The sequence below is a fragment of the Neopelma chrysocephalum genome, unplaced genomic scaffold, assembly GCF_003984885.1.
Source record: "Neopelma chrysocephalum unplaced genomic scaffold, ASM398488v2 Primary Assembly neopelma1_77, whole genome shotgun sequence".
Classification (NCBI taxonomy): domain Eukaryota; kingdom Metazoa; phylum Chordata; class Aves; order Passeriformes; family Pipridae; genus Neopelma; species Neopelma chrysocephalum.
Genome location: NW_020897738.1, coordinates 2,830,594 through 2,847,096, shown reverse-complemented (window position 1 = coordinate 2,847,096; position 16,503 = coordinate 2,830,594). Strand labels below are relative to the sequence as shown.

Genomic DNA, 16,503 nt, shown 5'->3' with positions numbered 1-16,503 from the left:
AATGCCAGAGTTACTGCAGCAATGCTGTCTGAGCTCTCTGGGAGGAAGCTGTGGCTGGAGAGCAAGTTTTCTGCACTACTGATTTAATGGTGATTTCATGGAGGCTGCTGTAACTTGAGCTGATGTGCCAAATGACAGTTTTTGAAGTGGCTTCTTTTGTGGCTGGTTCTGCTAATCCTTGAACGCTGCCAAAAATGGACCTGCATTTGCTCCATGGAAATGGTGCCAAATGAAATCACTGCTGTGAAGGAATTGGCCCTTCAGTGGGCAAACAGCTCAGGGCTCGCTTTGTGTGTAAAAGAATGGAATGTAATGCTCACTAGATTTTTTTTTTAAATGTATTTTAACCTATATTTGCACTCAGGAGCTCTTCTCTGCCTGTTCTCATCCCCGAGAGCTTCCTCCAGGAGGTGACAGGGCAGACAGTGAATAGTTAGCTGGGTGCTGTTGGTCTTCTGCAAACACAGCAGAGCCCCTGTTGTCATCCACTTGTTCCTGTCTCAGAAGAAGGTCTGTATATCACACACCCCAGTGCCTTTCCATCACAAAATGGAAACAAACCACAAAACTGTGGCCTGAGCAGCAGAGAACCTGGGATTTGCTTCCCAAGGAAGCCACACAGCCACCTCTGGGGGGGGCTGGTGTTGGCTCTCACAGGTTCAGAAGTGCTTTAGTGTCACTTTGTGAATCAGACTGTTTGCAGTCACTGTTCGTGTCCAACTTACCTGGGCCTGCCCTTACCCTCCCTTTCTGCCTCTGTGCCAGCACTCGCTGAGCTCTGCCCTTTGAAGGTTCACCTGGGATCAGCCAGGGTTGGTGCCGTGGGGTCAGGCCACCTGCCTTGCTGCAGCCCAAACCCTTGTGGCAAAGCACCCTTCTCTTACAGCTCTGGTGAGGAGAACCACGGCTCTCCACAGTTTTGTGCTTCCTATGAGCTCCTGAGCTGAGCTGAGTCAGCAGGGCTGGTGGGACAGTTCTGTGAGGGGGAACAATTCATCTTCTTGTTCAGGTTGCTCTTCCCGTGACGTGAGCTGGGACAGACCATCTGACTCACTTCATCTTGTTTGAGCTTCTGAGAAAATGTTTCCCTCTCCAAGGAAAACACTTCCGTGGAGCTATTTATATCTTTAGAAGGTGAAAGAAAAGATGTGCAGAGGAGAGGAAACCACAGGGAGTGGCCCTGTATAATCCCCTGGTTCAGCGAGTGCTTAAGTGGCTTGTGTCAGCCATTGGCAGTGGTGATGTCGAAGCCCTCAGGATACAAATGTTTTCCTGCTTGTTGGGGTTTGCTGACCCCACTTGAAAAGGTCAATAGGTGTTGTTTCTGCCTTGGGGATAAACACGCCTCCAGGCAGTGATCCTTTTCCTTTAAAAAGGAAGGCTATGAGGCTGGAATTGCACCTGCTGCATGTCACCACTGTGTGACGTCTCCGCAGAGGTGTCTGAAATTGGGTCCTTTGGGGAGGGATTCTTCCCCTGGCTCCAGCAAGGAGCTTGGTCTCGCTGTTCCTCTTGGGAAACACGTGTACTTTTCCAGTACCACTGATTCATCCAAACAAGAAACCAGTCAGGAATTTAAGGGACAAAGCTGAAAGCTTTATGTTTATGAATAAAAATGGATTGGAAAGGAGGAGATGTGCTGTTTCTAGTGTCCTTTAACATAAGAACCAGAAACAGCTAGTTCAGTTTGTTGTTTAATAAACAACTAGGCTTTCAGTGCAAAAAATAGTGTAAAAAAGTATTAGACAGTAAAAAGATAATCCAGTGACATTGGTTTTATTTAATTTATTTTAATGAAGTTCCAGGTTCTGTCCATTCCAGGTTCTATCCATAGGTAATGACAGGAAAGGAGTAAAACCATGCATCTGCTAAGTAGCAAATGCATCATTCATCCCTTTCAATATTAAAATATGAGTTAAAAATATGAATAAATATCTATATAAACTATATAATTGCTTAAATAGATTTATAAAATAGATTATATATAAATTTATAAATAAAATTCACTAGTAGAGAGAGAAGTAAAAATCTACTGACAATCAACTTTTGAAAAAAACCCTGCAAGATAAAAATATAAATAACATTAAAATTATGATTTCCTGTTTGCTTATTTATGTCATGATTGGTTAATTAAATTATCCTGATCACATTAGTCCATCCTTTTTACATGCTGTTGCAAATAGGATAGTATAAATAGTTTTATAATAAATAATATAACTTAAGACATTCATCCTTTAAGTTAAACTAGATTACATAGTTATATAGAGTAGCAAGTATTTTATCAATGTTGTTTCTGGCAAACTGATCCCATAACCACTGACAGGTCACATTTAGCCAGGTCTCCAGTGCCTTTTCATCCCGGCATATTAAATTGCTGCTTCTCTCGTGTTCTGCACAATTTGTTTGTATTTCTTTAAAAACAACCAGATGTAGCTCATTTGGTATGCCCAGCCCGTGGGCTGGCCCTGGCTGGGGTGCACCCGTGGCAGGTCCCTGCTCCTGCAGGTGTAAAATGCAGCTCCTTCGCTCAGGATGGAGTTGAGCTGTTTGAGATTGCTGTCAACAACAACGCGGGCAGTCGTGTTACAGAGTGTTTCCATGGCGCTCCCCAGGGTTTGCAGGATGTTGTAAATGTGGTGCAGAGCACAGCAGTTTGCATGGAAAGCTGGGCAATCAGGTATTCTGTCCACCATGTCTTTGACTTCGGTCTTATTCAGCAGCTGGGTGTCACCTTGGAGCCATGGAAAGACACAAGCTTCCTGTGAGGGAGGGAGAGCAGAGGGAAGTTATTAATCCCTTGGTTTCTGTTTCTCACTTGGGTACACTAGGGGTTTTTGGTTGTGGTTCAATAGCTGTACCAACACCTACATCCCTTTGATCAAGCAGGTATTGCACGCTGTCTGTGGCTGTCAGTGTGCAGTTCCTCTCCTCGTGCCCTGCTTGCCTTGTTTTCAGCTTTTCTAAGTATTGGTTTTTATTCTTTGTTGTGTGGGCAAAATTTACTTATGTCAGAGATCTGGTTTGGCCTGAGTGTGTTCTCATCTCTTTTGGCAGAGATGGTTTTAATTTCAGCAGTGAATTCAGAGGAAATGTCAATGTTGATTTTTATCAACACACTCTTGGAAATGCAATCCCAGGAACTGTAATTTGTCTGAGCCGTTGACACTTCGGTTCAGTGCACGTTTTACCATCTCCAGGGAGAGGATGGGTGAGCAGGAGTTTTGGCTGAAGTGCTCAAGAACTAGGATCAGATTGAAGAGCAAGGCAATTCTTGCCATATTTCCAGTGATCTCACTGGATTCCTCCAAAAAGATGCCTGCTCCAAGCCTAGCATGACTCTGGAGACTGAGAAGGAGCACTAGAGGCAAAGTCAGCCATTCTGCAGCTGCTCTGGCCATTGCTCCAACTCTGCCCTCAAATAATGCAATATCAGTGCTTTTCTTCTTGCATGGAATATAGAGAAGAGACTATTTTAGCTTCTAACCCAGATATTTCTTTTCTGATGGTCTTTCTAGTCTTTTATAGTAACTCAAGATCTTGATTTCTCCACAGACACAGACATAGCACATGCAAAATGGTACTTACATAGTATCCCAATAAGTCAGTGGCTCTCTTTTCTAACACTGCTATCAAGGGCTTTATCTCAGTGGGAAAACGCTTCTGCCTCTGTCCTGTAGTCATTTTGCTTTCTTTTGGTATCTCTGTTGGTGCTGAGGAGCCCAAAGGAACCAGTAAACAGAAGAGGAAGATGGCAAAGCTGTTGATTTCTGCATTCAAATGGAGAGTCAAAAGGAAAAAGAAAAAGAAGAACACAATGATGGGTCTCAACCCTCCGCAGAATTTTTGCAAAACTTTCTGGGTTTGTGCAGCATGATACATTTTCAAAGCATGAAGTTACTGAGCTAGTGATGAACATCAACCAGTGCACCCCGACAATGTGGAGCAAGAGTAAGGCAGACCCACCTGCTCGGCGTTCCATGGTGGGCCGGGAGAGCTGCTGGCTGGGAGCTGGCACTGGAGCTGCTGGTGCCTGCAGTGCTGGGTTGGGCCCAGCCAAGCTGCATTTAAGCACCCCGGAGTCCTGCGTCAGTGGCTCCCCCACAGGATTTTTTTTGGGTTTTTTTTTGCCGGTGATAGTTCGGGGTTTTTTTCCCTTTTCGAAAGATTACATCAAAAGTTGGTTCAAGTGCGTCTTCGCTGATTGTGATCTAAGTGCAGTTTCCATAGACATAGGTGGTGTCCTGTGTTGTCTGCTTGATGAGGAGTTTGGGATGCTTGGCTTAGCCATCCCATCAAAATCCTTGGGCTCTCCAAAATGTAGGATTTAGGATATAAACTCTGTTGTGCTTTTAATATAGACATGGTTGGGGCTTGCAAGCACATTATTGTTGCCCAAAGCCAGCAACCTTCTCCTGCAAGGTCAGTGTAAGAGTGGGCCAATGCAGGGAGTGAAAAAGCCACAGGAGGCTTCTGTGCAAGGTAGATCAGGCCTCCAGTTCAGTGTATAAATCCTTTTGCTGCATGTCTGGAAGACCCTTCCCCAAGGTGGGACCCTCTCACGTAACCAGCAGAGGATGCTCAGGATCACACCTCCCCATCCATTTCACCCATCTCTCTAACTCCCCTGAGGTTATTTTCTATTTCCTGTAACTAAATGCAGGAAATTCTCATACACACCAAAACAGAGGAAATTTATCCCTAGGGTTTGCAATCATGAGCTTGAGAGCAGAACTACTGATGGTTTGGGACAGAAAACAGAGCAGAGGAAACCCACATCTGTGACACATCCACACTTGTGGATGTTGTACTTCCCACCTCTGTAATTACAGATGTGGTGAACGGTGTTCACAAGTTCAAAAATGAGTGTGTGTCAAGTCACCAGAAGACTTTCAAGGATCAACATCTTGGTATCCAAATAATTGGTTCTGGTTTCCATGTGAAACAGTCCTCTCTGAAAATAAAAAGCTTGGGGTGTGCATGAACTCCTCTGAAGTGACTGGAACCGGTTCAAGGACTGTTCTCTGGGATGAACTGATTCCCAAGGCTTGAAATGGGAAAGGACGTTTCCCCTGTACAACTCTGCACTGAGGTCCCACCAACCTGTAACTTCAGCCCTTGATTACTTGCTTGAGGCCGCATTGAAGGAGATTCCCAAACTGCAGGTGGTTCTGAGGGAGCACTGAGAGCCAAGCAGAGGCAGCCATCTAGGAAGCTTTTCTTCTTGCACAACCCTATTCCCAGGTGCTAAATAATGCAAAGAAAGAGATGAGTTACCATGGCCTGCACATGGGGTAGCACACAGTACAGCAGAGTGCTGAGGGAGAGCTAGAAGAGGACAGTTCTAGCAGGTATTTCATTTATTTGAGATTTTTATTATTATTTGGGGGTAAAATGAGGGAGAAGGAAAAAGAGAGATGTTTCTTTGTGCAGGGCATTCTTTAGGAACATCCCTACAAAGACAATGGTGGGTGCAGATGGCTCCTTTCAGGTAGAAGGGTGATCTTGGTGTTTGGAAGCACCAAAAAAGCAGAGAGATGCAGCTGGCCAGTGCCCCACAGGAAGATGAGTGGAAGGTGCATGAGCTTGTACATAAAGAGGTCATTGGGCACTACCAGTCCCCTTCCAGCTCTCCCAGATGGGTACAGCCAGGGAGGACAGACAAGGAAACTGGTCTTCCTCTGAGAGCAGGAATATCCCTTTGTGCAGCACTGAAGGTAATTGGGGGCAGTTATTTTAAATAGTGATCCAAATGAAAGAAGCAGCACTTTTACATCCTTGCTTTTCCACGAAACACGGTTCAACCACTGCTAATGGTCTTTCAGAGATTTTTAGATTTGACGTCGTCTTCTAAGCTGAGGACAGCAGGTTGCCTGGTTGTTCCACTCCAGGCAATGCCACCACCTCTTAGCCTCTGCATGCTCTGTTCATCCTTTCCTGTCCGTACATGACTGTGATAAGCTGCTGAGCTGATAAGGGAACAGGTCAGCATCCGTCCTGTAAAACCCGACCTGAGAAGTTCAGCTTTCCACCACGCAACCACGAGACATCACATAAAATCTGCAATTCATTTGGTGAAGTTCTGCTGACACATGCTGCTCTGTCAGCTCCCTAAAATGGAATTTGTAGCCATTGCCTCAACGCCTATCGCCGGAAAAAGGAAATCAGTCTCAGAGCACGGAGACCTGATGCTGACCTGAGACTGAGCTGTGGCTTTTGTTCCTGGAGCTCACCTATTTTTTTCCAAGTGTGAGAGCTGGTATTTTCAGCTGTGAACTTTGTTTTCTGGTGACCTTACGTGGCTATGGTGTCAGTGCCCTCCACATGAGTGAAGAGCTGGGCTTTCACAACTGACTGGGAACCTCCCTGTTTCTTCCCCAGAACCTGAGTGACTCTCAGGATACAGGTAAGTGAAATGGCAAATGCCGTGTCACAGTTCCTCGGCCAGGGAAGAAGGCTGCTGATGTACCCTGCAAGCACTGCACAAGGTCCCTAGTGGGGAGCAGCCCCCAGAACCTGGGGAAGATCCAGAAAACCAGGGATTTACTCCCAGCCTGGTGAGCTCAGTGCTGTCCCAGGCTCGCTCCACGCTCCGCTTGGAGAGTTTGTTTGGTGCTCGGTTCCATGGCATCCGCGTCACCACCATCTCCTAGCGACAGGGAACAAATCCCTGGCCAAGAATTCCCGGTCAAGCTGGGCTGGATGGCAGCACCCGGCTGCTGCAGCCTCTCGGCTGCTTTTCAGGAGTACCTGCGGCACCTGGCGCTGCAGGACTTCCCCTGCGGCCTTGGCAGCTGGGTAGGGACAGGGTGGCACAGCCATGGGACGTGGCACAGGGCTTGTGGGGTGCAGGGCTGTCACTGCCTCTCTCCTCTCTGCAGAACAAATCCTGCCTCAGTGACCACAGGAGCCCCCACAGGGTCCAGCCCGGGCAGGAGGAGGCTGTGCTGGACGAGGAGACCCCCGAGGCACTGCTGGAGCTGCTGAAGGACCAGCACAGCCCCTGGTCACTGCCACAGGACTGCAGTCCCCAGGACCGGCTCCTGAAGGAGGTGGCCGTGCTGGCACCCGAGCTCGTCCATGGCTCCAAAGTCTACCAGGTCCTCAAGTCCCTGCGGATGGTCAACAAGGGAGTAAGTGCAGCTGCTTGTCCCTGTAAAGGTGTAGGCCAGGAAACCGTGTCTGCCTTCTGGGAGGGAAAACGTCCTGGGAAAAAGGACACCTTCCCCATCCCACGGTCTTCCCAGATGCCACTGTTGCTGCTGGGGTAGAGGCACTCCCCCCGCCCTCCCCAGGATGTTGTGCTAACCTGGGTTACACGTATTTCATCTGGATCAACACGTGTCCGTGTCTCCTTGGCCATGAGGTGGCTCAGGGACACGTTGGCCAAACCCAGCTCTTTGCAGGTGGAGGAGGTCGATGAGGGTGTGTTGCAGTTCCAGCAGCTGGAGGAGCTCATCCTCAGTGCCAACCAGATCAGCAGGATCCCCTCGGCCAACCTGCCCCGGACACTGAAGGTGAGCGAGCAGCACCTCGTGCAGGATGGGAACACAGTGCAAGCCAAACAGCTCCAGAGGTGCCAGGAACAGCTCATTGCAAAGGTGTTTGTTGTCCCCTCTGTCCTGGGCAGGTCCTGGAGCTCTGCTGCAACACTGTGGGCGATCTGGAGGACCTGTGCTCTCAGCCTCCTCCGGAGCTCCAGCACTTGGGGCTGGGACACAACAGGCTGTGCGGCCCTTCCCAGGACAAGTTCCTCACTGAGGATTTCTGGTAATGCCATAGACTGTGGGCTCCTGAAAGGGAGGTGGGCGGATGTGGACAGGTGACCTCAAGCTATTGAGGTGGCCTTGGGAAGGTGCAGCCCTTCAGCAGGGTCACTGCTTTGCTCTGTCCACTCCCTGTGCAGAGCGGTCTGTGTCTGCTCTCACATGCTCAGAGGTTGTCTTGGTCCATGGCCAAGATGTGGAATGGGGAGATCACCTGGAAAACTGCCTTGACACCCTGCCCACCACAGTTCCCATTTCCGGGGCAGCTTCCTTTTTCTATGTCCTCCCCAAAGCTCTTGCTGGGACTCTGCCCAGGGAAAAATCTAAAGCTTAGGCTGCATCACCAAATAATGCAGTGGGGTCATTAATGTTTCCTTAACATGTTTTTGAGTGGTGGGGCAGGCTGGCAATGGACCATATGGCTCAGGAATTTGGAATTGGCCTCTTGGGATTGTACCATTGGATTCCCCAGTTTGACCCAGTTTGTGCTGAGGAAACACCATTTTTGCTTCTGTTTTTGCCCCAGGGCAGTAGCTCCCTATCCTCAGAGAGGTGCTTGTTGCCTTACCTTCTTCCCTGGGTTCTCTCCTTAGGCCAAACCTTATCTCCCTTGACCTGAGCTTTAACAACCTCACAGATCTGCTGGGGCTGGTCTCCCAGCTGTCCAGTCTGCAGAAGCTCCGCATCCTGGTGCTGCAAGGGAACCCCCTGGCTTTCATCCCCACCTACAGAGGCTTCCTCGTGGACAGCCTGTCCAAGCTGTCCATCCTGGATGACATCTACATAGGGCCTGATGAGAGGCAGCAGTTCCATGGCTTGGCGAGGCAGCCAGGTGAGCCCTCACCTTTGAACCTGACCCTGGCATTCAGGAGGGGGGTTCATCGTGATTGAGCTCAGAGTCCTCAGGGCAAACTCTGCCTTCCATGTTGCCTCTCCTCAAATGCCTTTTTACCCTGCCAGTACAAGTGGGGAGACAGGCAGAGGGCCCTCCAGTGGTGTAATTACAGTCGAGGTAGTTTTAGCCTTAGTCAGGCCCAAGAAAAGCCCACGCTAGTCCCAGCACTGCCTCTGCATCCCGGCTTGCCCCCAGCTTTGCTTCCCAGACACCATCTGGTTTCAGACCCTGTGCTTCCCTCTGGAGCTGGTGAAAGAGGAACATCTGTACTGGGGAAGGTGGTCCTGTGGTGCTGCACTGTCTGCACTGGAGCAGGGGGCTGGGGACACCCGGGCTGGGAAGCCCCTCTTGATGGCCCTTACTCAGTGAGTTTGTGTGCTGGATGTGCTCTTTGGAGACTAAAATGTTAACCAGGGAGGCAGAGCAGCCAAGCGAGGAGGTGTTTGCGTGGCTTTGGAGTGACCCCACGTGGCAGTGGCTTGTCACAGCGTTAGCACAGGGTGGCACGGAGGGGACACTGCGACCGGGAGATTTCTGCTTGCTCTGTTCCTTCCTCGCACTGGAAAGAACGTGCTGCAGCTCCATGGCAAGATTTTCTCTCTTTTAGAACTAAGCAGGAGTGAAGCTCGAGTGCTTGTGAGCGTTGGGGAGATGAGGGGAGTCCCTGATCCCAGCGCTCTCCAGCAGCTGGAGGTTGACTCCGAGGCCCCGGTGATCACCTACAGCTACTTTGTCACCTACGAGTTTGCGGAGGGAGAGGAGGAGTTTGTGGAGGGAGAGGAGCTCAAGGACGAGAGCAACACTGAGGTTGGTCCTTAATTGTGCTCCTGAAAGCCAACAGGCCTGGCAGGTCACAGCAAGGGAGAATCCATCTCCAGGCTATGGAGTGATGGATGTGGCTGGGGCAGCAGCAGTACTGGGGACAGAATTCCCATGGGGCTGCATCTGGCAGGACAAGTCCCTGCTCCCCACGTTCCCTGTCCCTCTTGGGGAGCCCAGAGCTCTGCACATGGGAATGCTCTCATAGCCCCCCTCCTGCTGGCTGTGGCAGACCCCTTCCCTGACACTGGTGCCCCTTTTTCCCATGAGGGTGGGCTGAGGAATGGGATTTCAGGGGCAGCTGTCCCCTGATCCCAGTGCAAACAAAACCAGACATGGCCTACCAAGAGATCCTCTCTGTCCCAGGTAACAAAAACCCACCAGAGTTCCATGGTGACCATGCTGGATGTGGACAGCTCTGCTCAGGCCACAGGAGAAACAAAGAACCAGCAGGACCCTGCAGCCATGGAGGAGTCAAAGGCTCGCTCTGGTAATGAGAAATTGTAAATCCCCTGTCCCAGTGCTCAGGGCAAGTTTATGGCTCTTCCTGGCATGTGGTGGCATCAGCATGTCCCTCACAGTGTCAGCTTGGGCCTGATGGATAATGAACTGGCACCAGTCAAAGGAAAGGTCTCCTCAGAACTTTTTTGTGTCCCTACACAGCAAAGGTGTTTGCCACCCCTGGAAAGCCCTGGGCAGACACCATCGACTGCAGCTACACAAAGGAGCACATTGCCAAGGACTTGGTGGGGCTGAAGTCCTACCTGGCAGCTGGAACGATTGTGTCGGTTGTGGAGGAGAAGGTGAGGGTGTGGCAGAGCTGGATGAAGGGGAAAGTGCTGCTGGGAGGCCCAGCAGTGGTATCATGTTCCCTCTGGGAGGCAGGCTGGGATGGCAGTGACCCTGGGCCCTCCCAGCCCCTGCAGCAGCAGCTCCTCTCTCCGGGCAGGTGCTCTCATGGCCTGTAGATGCTGACCCAGAGGACAACTTAGTCATGAATAAGAAGGAAGGACAGGACAGTGCCAAGGTAGGGTGCTGGGAGAGAACAATGGCCAAATTATATCTGAGTTGCAAAAATGGTGATAAGAGAACAAGGGCCCTCCTCCTGCATTAGTTTGGTGTGTCAGAGAGTCATCCCTCCATCCCAGACCTCTCCCAAAGTCCCCCCTTGCCAAGGGAGGAAGGCAGCAGCTGTTTACACACATCTTGGCCTGGATGCAGTGGTGGGCAAGGGTCTGGGTTGGGGTTGCTTCTCTCTGATAAAGGGACTCCATCCCTCTGCTGAGTCCTGTCCCTGTGCTGGTGTCCTGCAGTCTCCTGTCTCCAGGGACAAGAAAAAGAAGCAGCAGCAGCAGCCGCCACGTGAACTCCGCAGTGACCCTCCCATTCTGAGCACCCTGGGCACCACCAGGGTGACCTTGGAAGCCCTGCTGGCCACTGAGGACCTGGTGGCAACTGTGTGTGACTTTGGGGTCCTGATCTCTGAGAAACCACCAGAATCACCAGTTCCAGAGGAGAAGGTAAGGAACATGTCCTCAGACAGGGGGGTGAGGCAGGGCTGCCAGGAGTGGGCAGTGCTGCAGGCTGGGGTTCAGCATGTCCTGCCCTGCAGCCTGCTCTGTCCTCACTGGCCTGGGCATCCCATCCATCCATCCATCCATCCATCCATCTCTGCTGGCATGATTATTTAACTGATACTAGCAAGCAGTACTGCTGCTTTTTATGGGCTTAGGAAAATATATGAGTTTATTTTTCCATTTGAGAATGTGAAAGCAACCACTCTTGCTTCCTCTGGTGCTCTCTTTCAGCATGGCAGCACATACCAGCTGTGCCAACAGTTTCTATTTCCTGGATTCTCTTCTCAGAGCAGCCACTCTGCTGTGCTCCTGCTCCCCCTCACCTCTTTCCTCTGCCCTGTATATCCCAGTGACAGCACCCCAATGGTGATGGGTATCTCAGGACTGAATGAGCACACTGGATTTCAACACAGCCTAACTGTGGAAACGTCTCTCTCCACAGGATGAGAAAAAAGGCAAAGACAAGAGCAAAAAAACAAAAGCAGAAGGTAGGGCCGGCCAGAAAACCCTGACGTCTCCTAAAGGTGATGGAGCCTTGAGCTGGTGGGGGAGAGGGTGGTGTGTGTGAGAGCAAACAGGAGCAGTGCCCAGCCAGAGGCAGCCACAGGGCACAGCCGCCCTGGCAGGAGCGGGGACTTACATCCTGAGCCTCGGGCTGTGAATGCAGACATTGACTGTGGGGCCGTCAGGATGGACACACGCCTGGACACCTTATGAATCAGTGTCTGAACAAGGACCAAGGCTGGGCTGCTGGCTGCCCTGGGAGAGACACACACCCACCAGCACCGTGTGCCAGGGGAGAAGGGCACAGCAGATTTCTGGGTGAGAAATGTGCTGCCCTCTGTGTCGGCTGCCAAATGGGGACGGTGTGAGGGCTGGCATGGGCAGCAGGGGGAGGGCTGCCTGGGATGCATAATAAGCTCCTCATCCATTTCCAACTCACATCTCAAAGCACTTTGCAGAGGGGATTATTGTTCTTCCTGGCTCAGAGATGAGCTGCACAGAGAGTCCCAGGTGCCCCATGGCAGGGCTGGGAACAGACCCCAGTCTGCTGTTACCCATGAAGGGACCACCCTGACCCCAACGGGTGTCCCCTGCCTCCCCATACAGAGCTCAGACGCTGCTCAGGCAGCAGTGTTGCTTAATCTACTGGAGACAAAACTCACCCTGCCTCTTGCAGGTTATTTTTCCTTGGTTTTGACTGCAAAAATAGCAGTGACAGCACATCGGAGGGGTAATGCAAGAGCAGGAGGAAGTGGGGGAGGGTAGGGGTGGTCAGGCAACGCTGAAAAGTTGCTCATGGGTCAGTGAGAGCATGGAGAGGGCCAGGCCTCCCCAGCACCACTCAGAGCTACCAAAGGAGCTCTGTTTCGCTGCTCTGGCATCAGATTTAAGAGTGCAATTAACCCCCTTTCCCAAGAGCTCCAGGATGATTTCTGTGCCCCATCACCCACAGCAAGGTTCCCATCTTTGGGGAGGATCTCAGAGCCCTGTAGTGTCTGCACTAGAGGAAGCCTGTGGCCTTCCCAGCTACCTGAAAAGAAGAATACTCCTTGAATTATTGTTCCCCACAAGAAGATGTGTATTTGCAATGTACACTCAGCCTGTTGCTGAAGCAGAGCAGGCAGCTGCTATCAAACAGCTGAAGCTCAGCACTGGTGTTTCTTCCTTCCTCTGTCCCAGTCCTGCAGTCAGTAGGAGGTTTTCCTTTCAGCTTGAACGAGGGTGAACCCTTTCTGTGGGGGTTGTGTGGCCGGAGATAGTGTTGGATGCACAGAAGCTGACACAGGAAGCCCAGAGCGATTAGAGGCTCCTGCTTAATTTGGTGTCCCCATGTGCCTGTGCAGGTGGAGGCCGGTTGGCTGCACTGCAGGGCCACCGAGTTCATGTTTCAAAGTGTGAATGCAAAATTCACAGTGCCTAAAAATGAGCTGCCCCCCACAGCTTGCTACACCTCGTGTGCTGTGGCCACATGCTCTGATGTGACTCACAGGAACACCCCGATTGCGGCTGGGGTGGGCAGCTCGAGCACCTCTGCACATCCTGCATGTGTCTGCACCTCCTGGCTGCTCTGAGTCACCAGGTTGCACCGTGGCCATCTGGTACTTGCTCATCATCCCCTGGACACCACGTACCACCCTGGAGCGGCAACAGTGGCCACACTCCGAGGGACGGGGACAGCTCCCGGCCGTGTGTCCAGCGAGGCTGTGCCGGGACCAGCTCTCTCCCAGCCGGGAGCTGGGGCTGATTTGCATCCTGCAGTCAGCAAATGCACACAAATAATAAGTCCTCTCAGAGGAATTGGGATCACTTCCAGAGGCTCAAAGAGGAAAGGCAGTGAGCTTTGTCTCAAGTGAACAGTTTGCCCAGACATTGAAGGATGTCTTCAGAAGTAGTCTCACGTACGTCTCGTTTTACCCCGCACTCGATTTTCCAGGATCCTTGAAATTGTTTATTTCTGCATCTTTCTTTTGTCCTAGGGGAATTTAACAACAAATAAGTAGCTTGCACCCAGATCAGTTGCCTGCCTAAAGATGCTTTTTGGGCTTCTTACCCGAAGTCATATTCAAATAGATTTCCCTCAAGGCCCAGCAGTCAGTGCTGACACCAGGGGCAGTCCCCCTGCACGCTGCTGCTTTCAGGGTGATTTACTATCAAGACAGTGGCAGATTTACTTCTTTCCACAGGAAAAGGAAAAAACAAAGACACTGCTGAGCTGGAGGAAGGTCAAGAGCTCCAGCCGGTGCCACTGACAGTTCAATTCCAGATGCAGCTGCTTCGGTGGCCCTTGGCAGTCGGTGCCCAGAGCCAGGAGAACGAGGCCGTGGCAGTGGAGAAAACCCAGTAACGTGTCCATAGCCGAGTGCGAAATAAACCACACGGGAACGCTGCGTGGATCCTGGTTGAGCCGAATCGCCAGAGCTGGGAGATCCCACTGGGTTCGAGGTGGTCTGGTGCTGCTGCTGAGCTTCTGCCGGAGCTGCGGTGGGCGGGGGCTGGTGCGGGGTGTGGAGTGCGAAGTGTAGGTAAGGGGGTGCGTGCGGGGTGTAGGGTGGGTGTGCGGTGCCCGGTGTGCAGCGCCCGGGACACGCTGCCCAGTGCCAGCCCCCCGCATCCTCCGCCCACGGGTGGGGGCCGGCAGGGGCGGAGCGGGGCGGGGCAGCTCCGGTGAGGCGGCGGCGGCTCCGCAGAGCGAGGTGGGGGTTTGGCCGTACCGGGGGCACCGCGGAGCGGCGGCTCCAGCCCGGTCTGCGGGGCCGGGGGGTTCCGGAGCGGCCACAGCGCTCCCGCCCTCGCCGGCGGCACTGGGTCCTGGCGGCACTGGGTCCCGGCGAGGGGAAACACCGAGCCCCGTCCAGGGGGAGCGGCCGGCGCGTCCCGTCCCTGCCCGCGGAGAACCCGGGAGCGAAGGGCTCGTGTTCCTCTGCCCAGAGCCGGTCCGTGCCGGAGGCTGTCATGTATCCCAGGATCAGGAACCTCGCCCTTTACACCTTCTCCATCACGCTGCTCGCCTGCGTGTTTTACTTGAGGAAAGAGGCAAAGTTGGCAGAATCGTCAGCAGACCAGAAAATGGATGTAGTGAGTCACAAACTGAAGTCTTTGATTCTGGACAACACTGAATCCACCAAGTGTTTGCCGAACTTGACCCTCGCCAATTCTTCTCTCGCTCTCCCGGAGCTTCACCGCATCTTCTTAACGTACAAGCACTGCCGGAGCTTCCCAGTCCTGCTGAAGCCTCCCAGGTGTAGCAAAGAGCTGTTCCTCTTGCTGGCCGTCAAGTCTTCCCCGATCAACGTGGACCAGAGGGTGGCAATCAGGAACACGTGGGGAAAGGAGGTCTCTATCAGGGGCAAGAACATCAGGCTGGTGTTCCTTCTGGGGCGCTCAGAGGCCAAAATCCAGGTGCCGCCCCTGCACCAGCTGCTGGCTTATGAGAGCCAGGAGTTTGGTGACATCTTGCAGTGGGATTTCATTGACAACTTCTTCAACTTGACCCTTAAGGAGCTGCATTTCCTCCGCTGGTTCATGGAGGACTGTCTGCACGCCAGGTTTGTGCTGAAGGGCGATGATGACGTGTTTGTCAACACTTACAACATCATTGAGTTCCTCCAGGAGTTGGACCCTGAACAGGATCTCTTTGTTGGGGATGTGATCGCCAATGCCCGGCCCATCAGGAACACCAAGGTCAAATACTTTGTTCCAGAGGCCATGTATGGAGCCTCCTTCTATCCTCACTATGCAGGAGGAGGGGGGTATGTGATGTCTAGAGAGACCGTGCGTCGCCTCCAGAGCACCGCAGAGGACACGGAGCTCTTCCCGATAGATGATGTGTTTGTGGGAATGTGTCTGGCGAAGATGTCCGTGACCCCACAGAACCACGCTGGCTTTAAGACTTTTGGGATCCAGAGACCTTTCAATGCTTTTGATCCGTGCTTGTACAAAGGGCTGATGATTGTGCACAGACTCAACCCCACGGAGATGTGGATCATGTGGACGCTGGTGAGGGACGACAGCATTCGGTGTGCGGTGTCGGTGGAAAAGAAGCTCCCGCTGAGCCCAGCGGGGTTGTGACTGGTGGCAGACACAGGGTACTAAACTAAAAACCAGGTTGTGGTAGAACCGTGTCCGTTACTAACAGACTGTGCTGGAGCTGTCAGGGTTTGGTTTGCAGTGAGTCATTTTCTGTCGGGGGGTTACGTGAAGCAGCTGAATTGTCACAGGGTGGGGGTGGTGAGACACAGCACGGGGGACTTGGCTCAGCTCTTCCCAGCTGGACGGGAGCCAGGGGAAGTCACAACTGCCACAGGAATGTGAGTGAGGGGTCACCTGCTATGGAGGCTCCACAACACTGGTGTCTGACTGCCGGCCAAATTCAGGCCCATGCAGGGAGGCCAGTGATGACTAACGAGTGACAGAGCACTTGAAATTACTTGAAGGGGTGGAAGAAAGGCCAGTGTGTGCTGCTGGGTCCACTGTCCAGGGCAGCAATCCCACAGCTTCTGCTGGACAGCAGGAGAAAGGGAGTGGAGTGGGTAAGAAAAATCCTCAAAAATATATTGCCTTAACACAGCAATGATGATGATCCAAGGGACTGGGCTCTGACTCAAGCCCTTTGGCTTCTACAGAAGGTCATTATAGGTTTACTTGCACTGGAAACTTTTGCACAAAGACTTTCTGATCAGGTGTGAGAGAAGCAATGTATCATGAATAATCACGGTAAAAAGAGTGGCTGTAGTGTCTCATGTTGTGTGGGAGGTGTTTGGTTTTTTGTTGTTGTAAAGGTGGGTACAAATAAAATACAGTTTTGAAAAGTGTTTTCACAGGAATATTCTTGGGTTTCCTGAAAGCTAAGAGCCCTAAAAGCCAGGGAAGGCTGAGATCTGGTGCTGGGTGTTTGCATTCAGGAGTCATGTGGAAATGGGTATTTGCCACTTCCTTTCCTTTGAGC

The 16,503-nt window shown here is 51.9% G+C and overlaps 2 protein-coding genes across 2 annotated transcripts; both read left to right on the top strand.

Annotated features, from left to right (window-relative positions):
• The first annotated feature begins 6,684 nt into the window (after positions 1–6,684).
• Positions 6,685–14,079, top strand: LRRC43 (leucine rich repeat containing 43). Its single transcript, XM_027689564.1, has 12 exons — positions 6,685–6,795; positions 6,879–7,130; positions 7,404–7,514; positions 7,628–7,767; positions 8,357–8,595; positions 9,266–9,465; positions 9,844–9,967; positions 10,141–10,280; positions 10,427–10,504; positions 10,791–10,997; positions 11,497–11,542; positions 13,742–14,079. Exons 1-12 carry the CDS (start codon positions 6,700–6,702, stop codon positions 13,900–13,902), a joined length of 1,794 nt encoding a protein of 597 aa, XP_027545365.1. The 5' UTR covers positions 6,685–6,699; the 3' UTR covers positions 13,903–14,079.
• A 210-nt stretch (positions 14,080–14,289) lies between these two features.
• B3GNT4 (UDP-GlcNAc:betaGal beta-1,3-N-acetylglucosaminyltransferase 4) lies at positions 14,290–16,369 on the top strand. The gene has a single exon (XM_027689565.1). It carries the CDS (start codon positions 14,511–14,513, stop codon positions 15,624–15,626), a length of 1,116 nt encoding a protein of 371 aa, XP_027545366.1. The 5' UTR covers positions 14,290–14,510; the 3' UTR covers positions 15,627–16,369.
• The last annotated feature ends 134 nt before the right edge of the window (positions 16,370–16,503 follow it).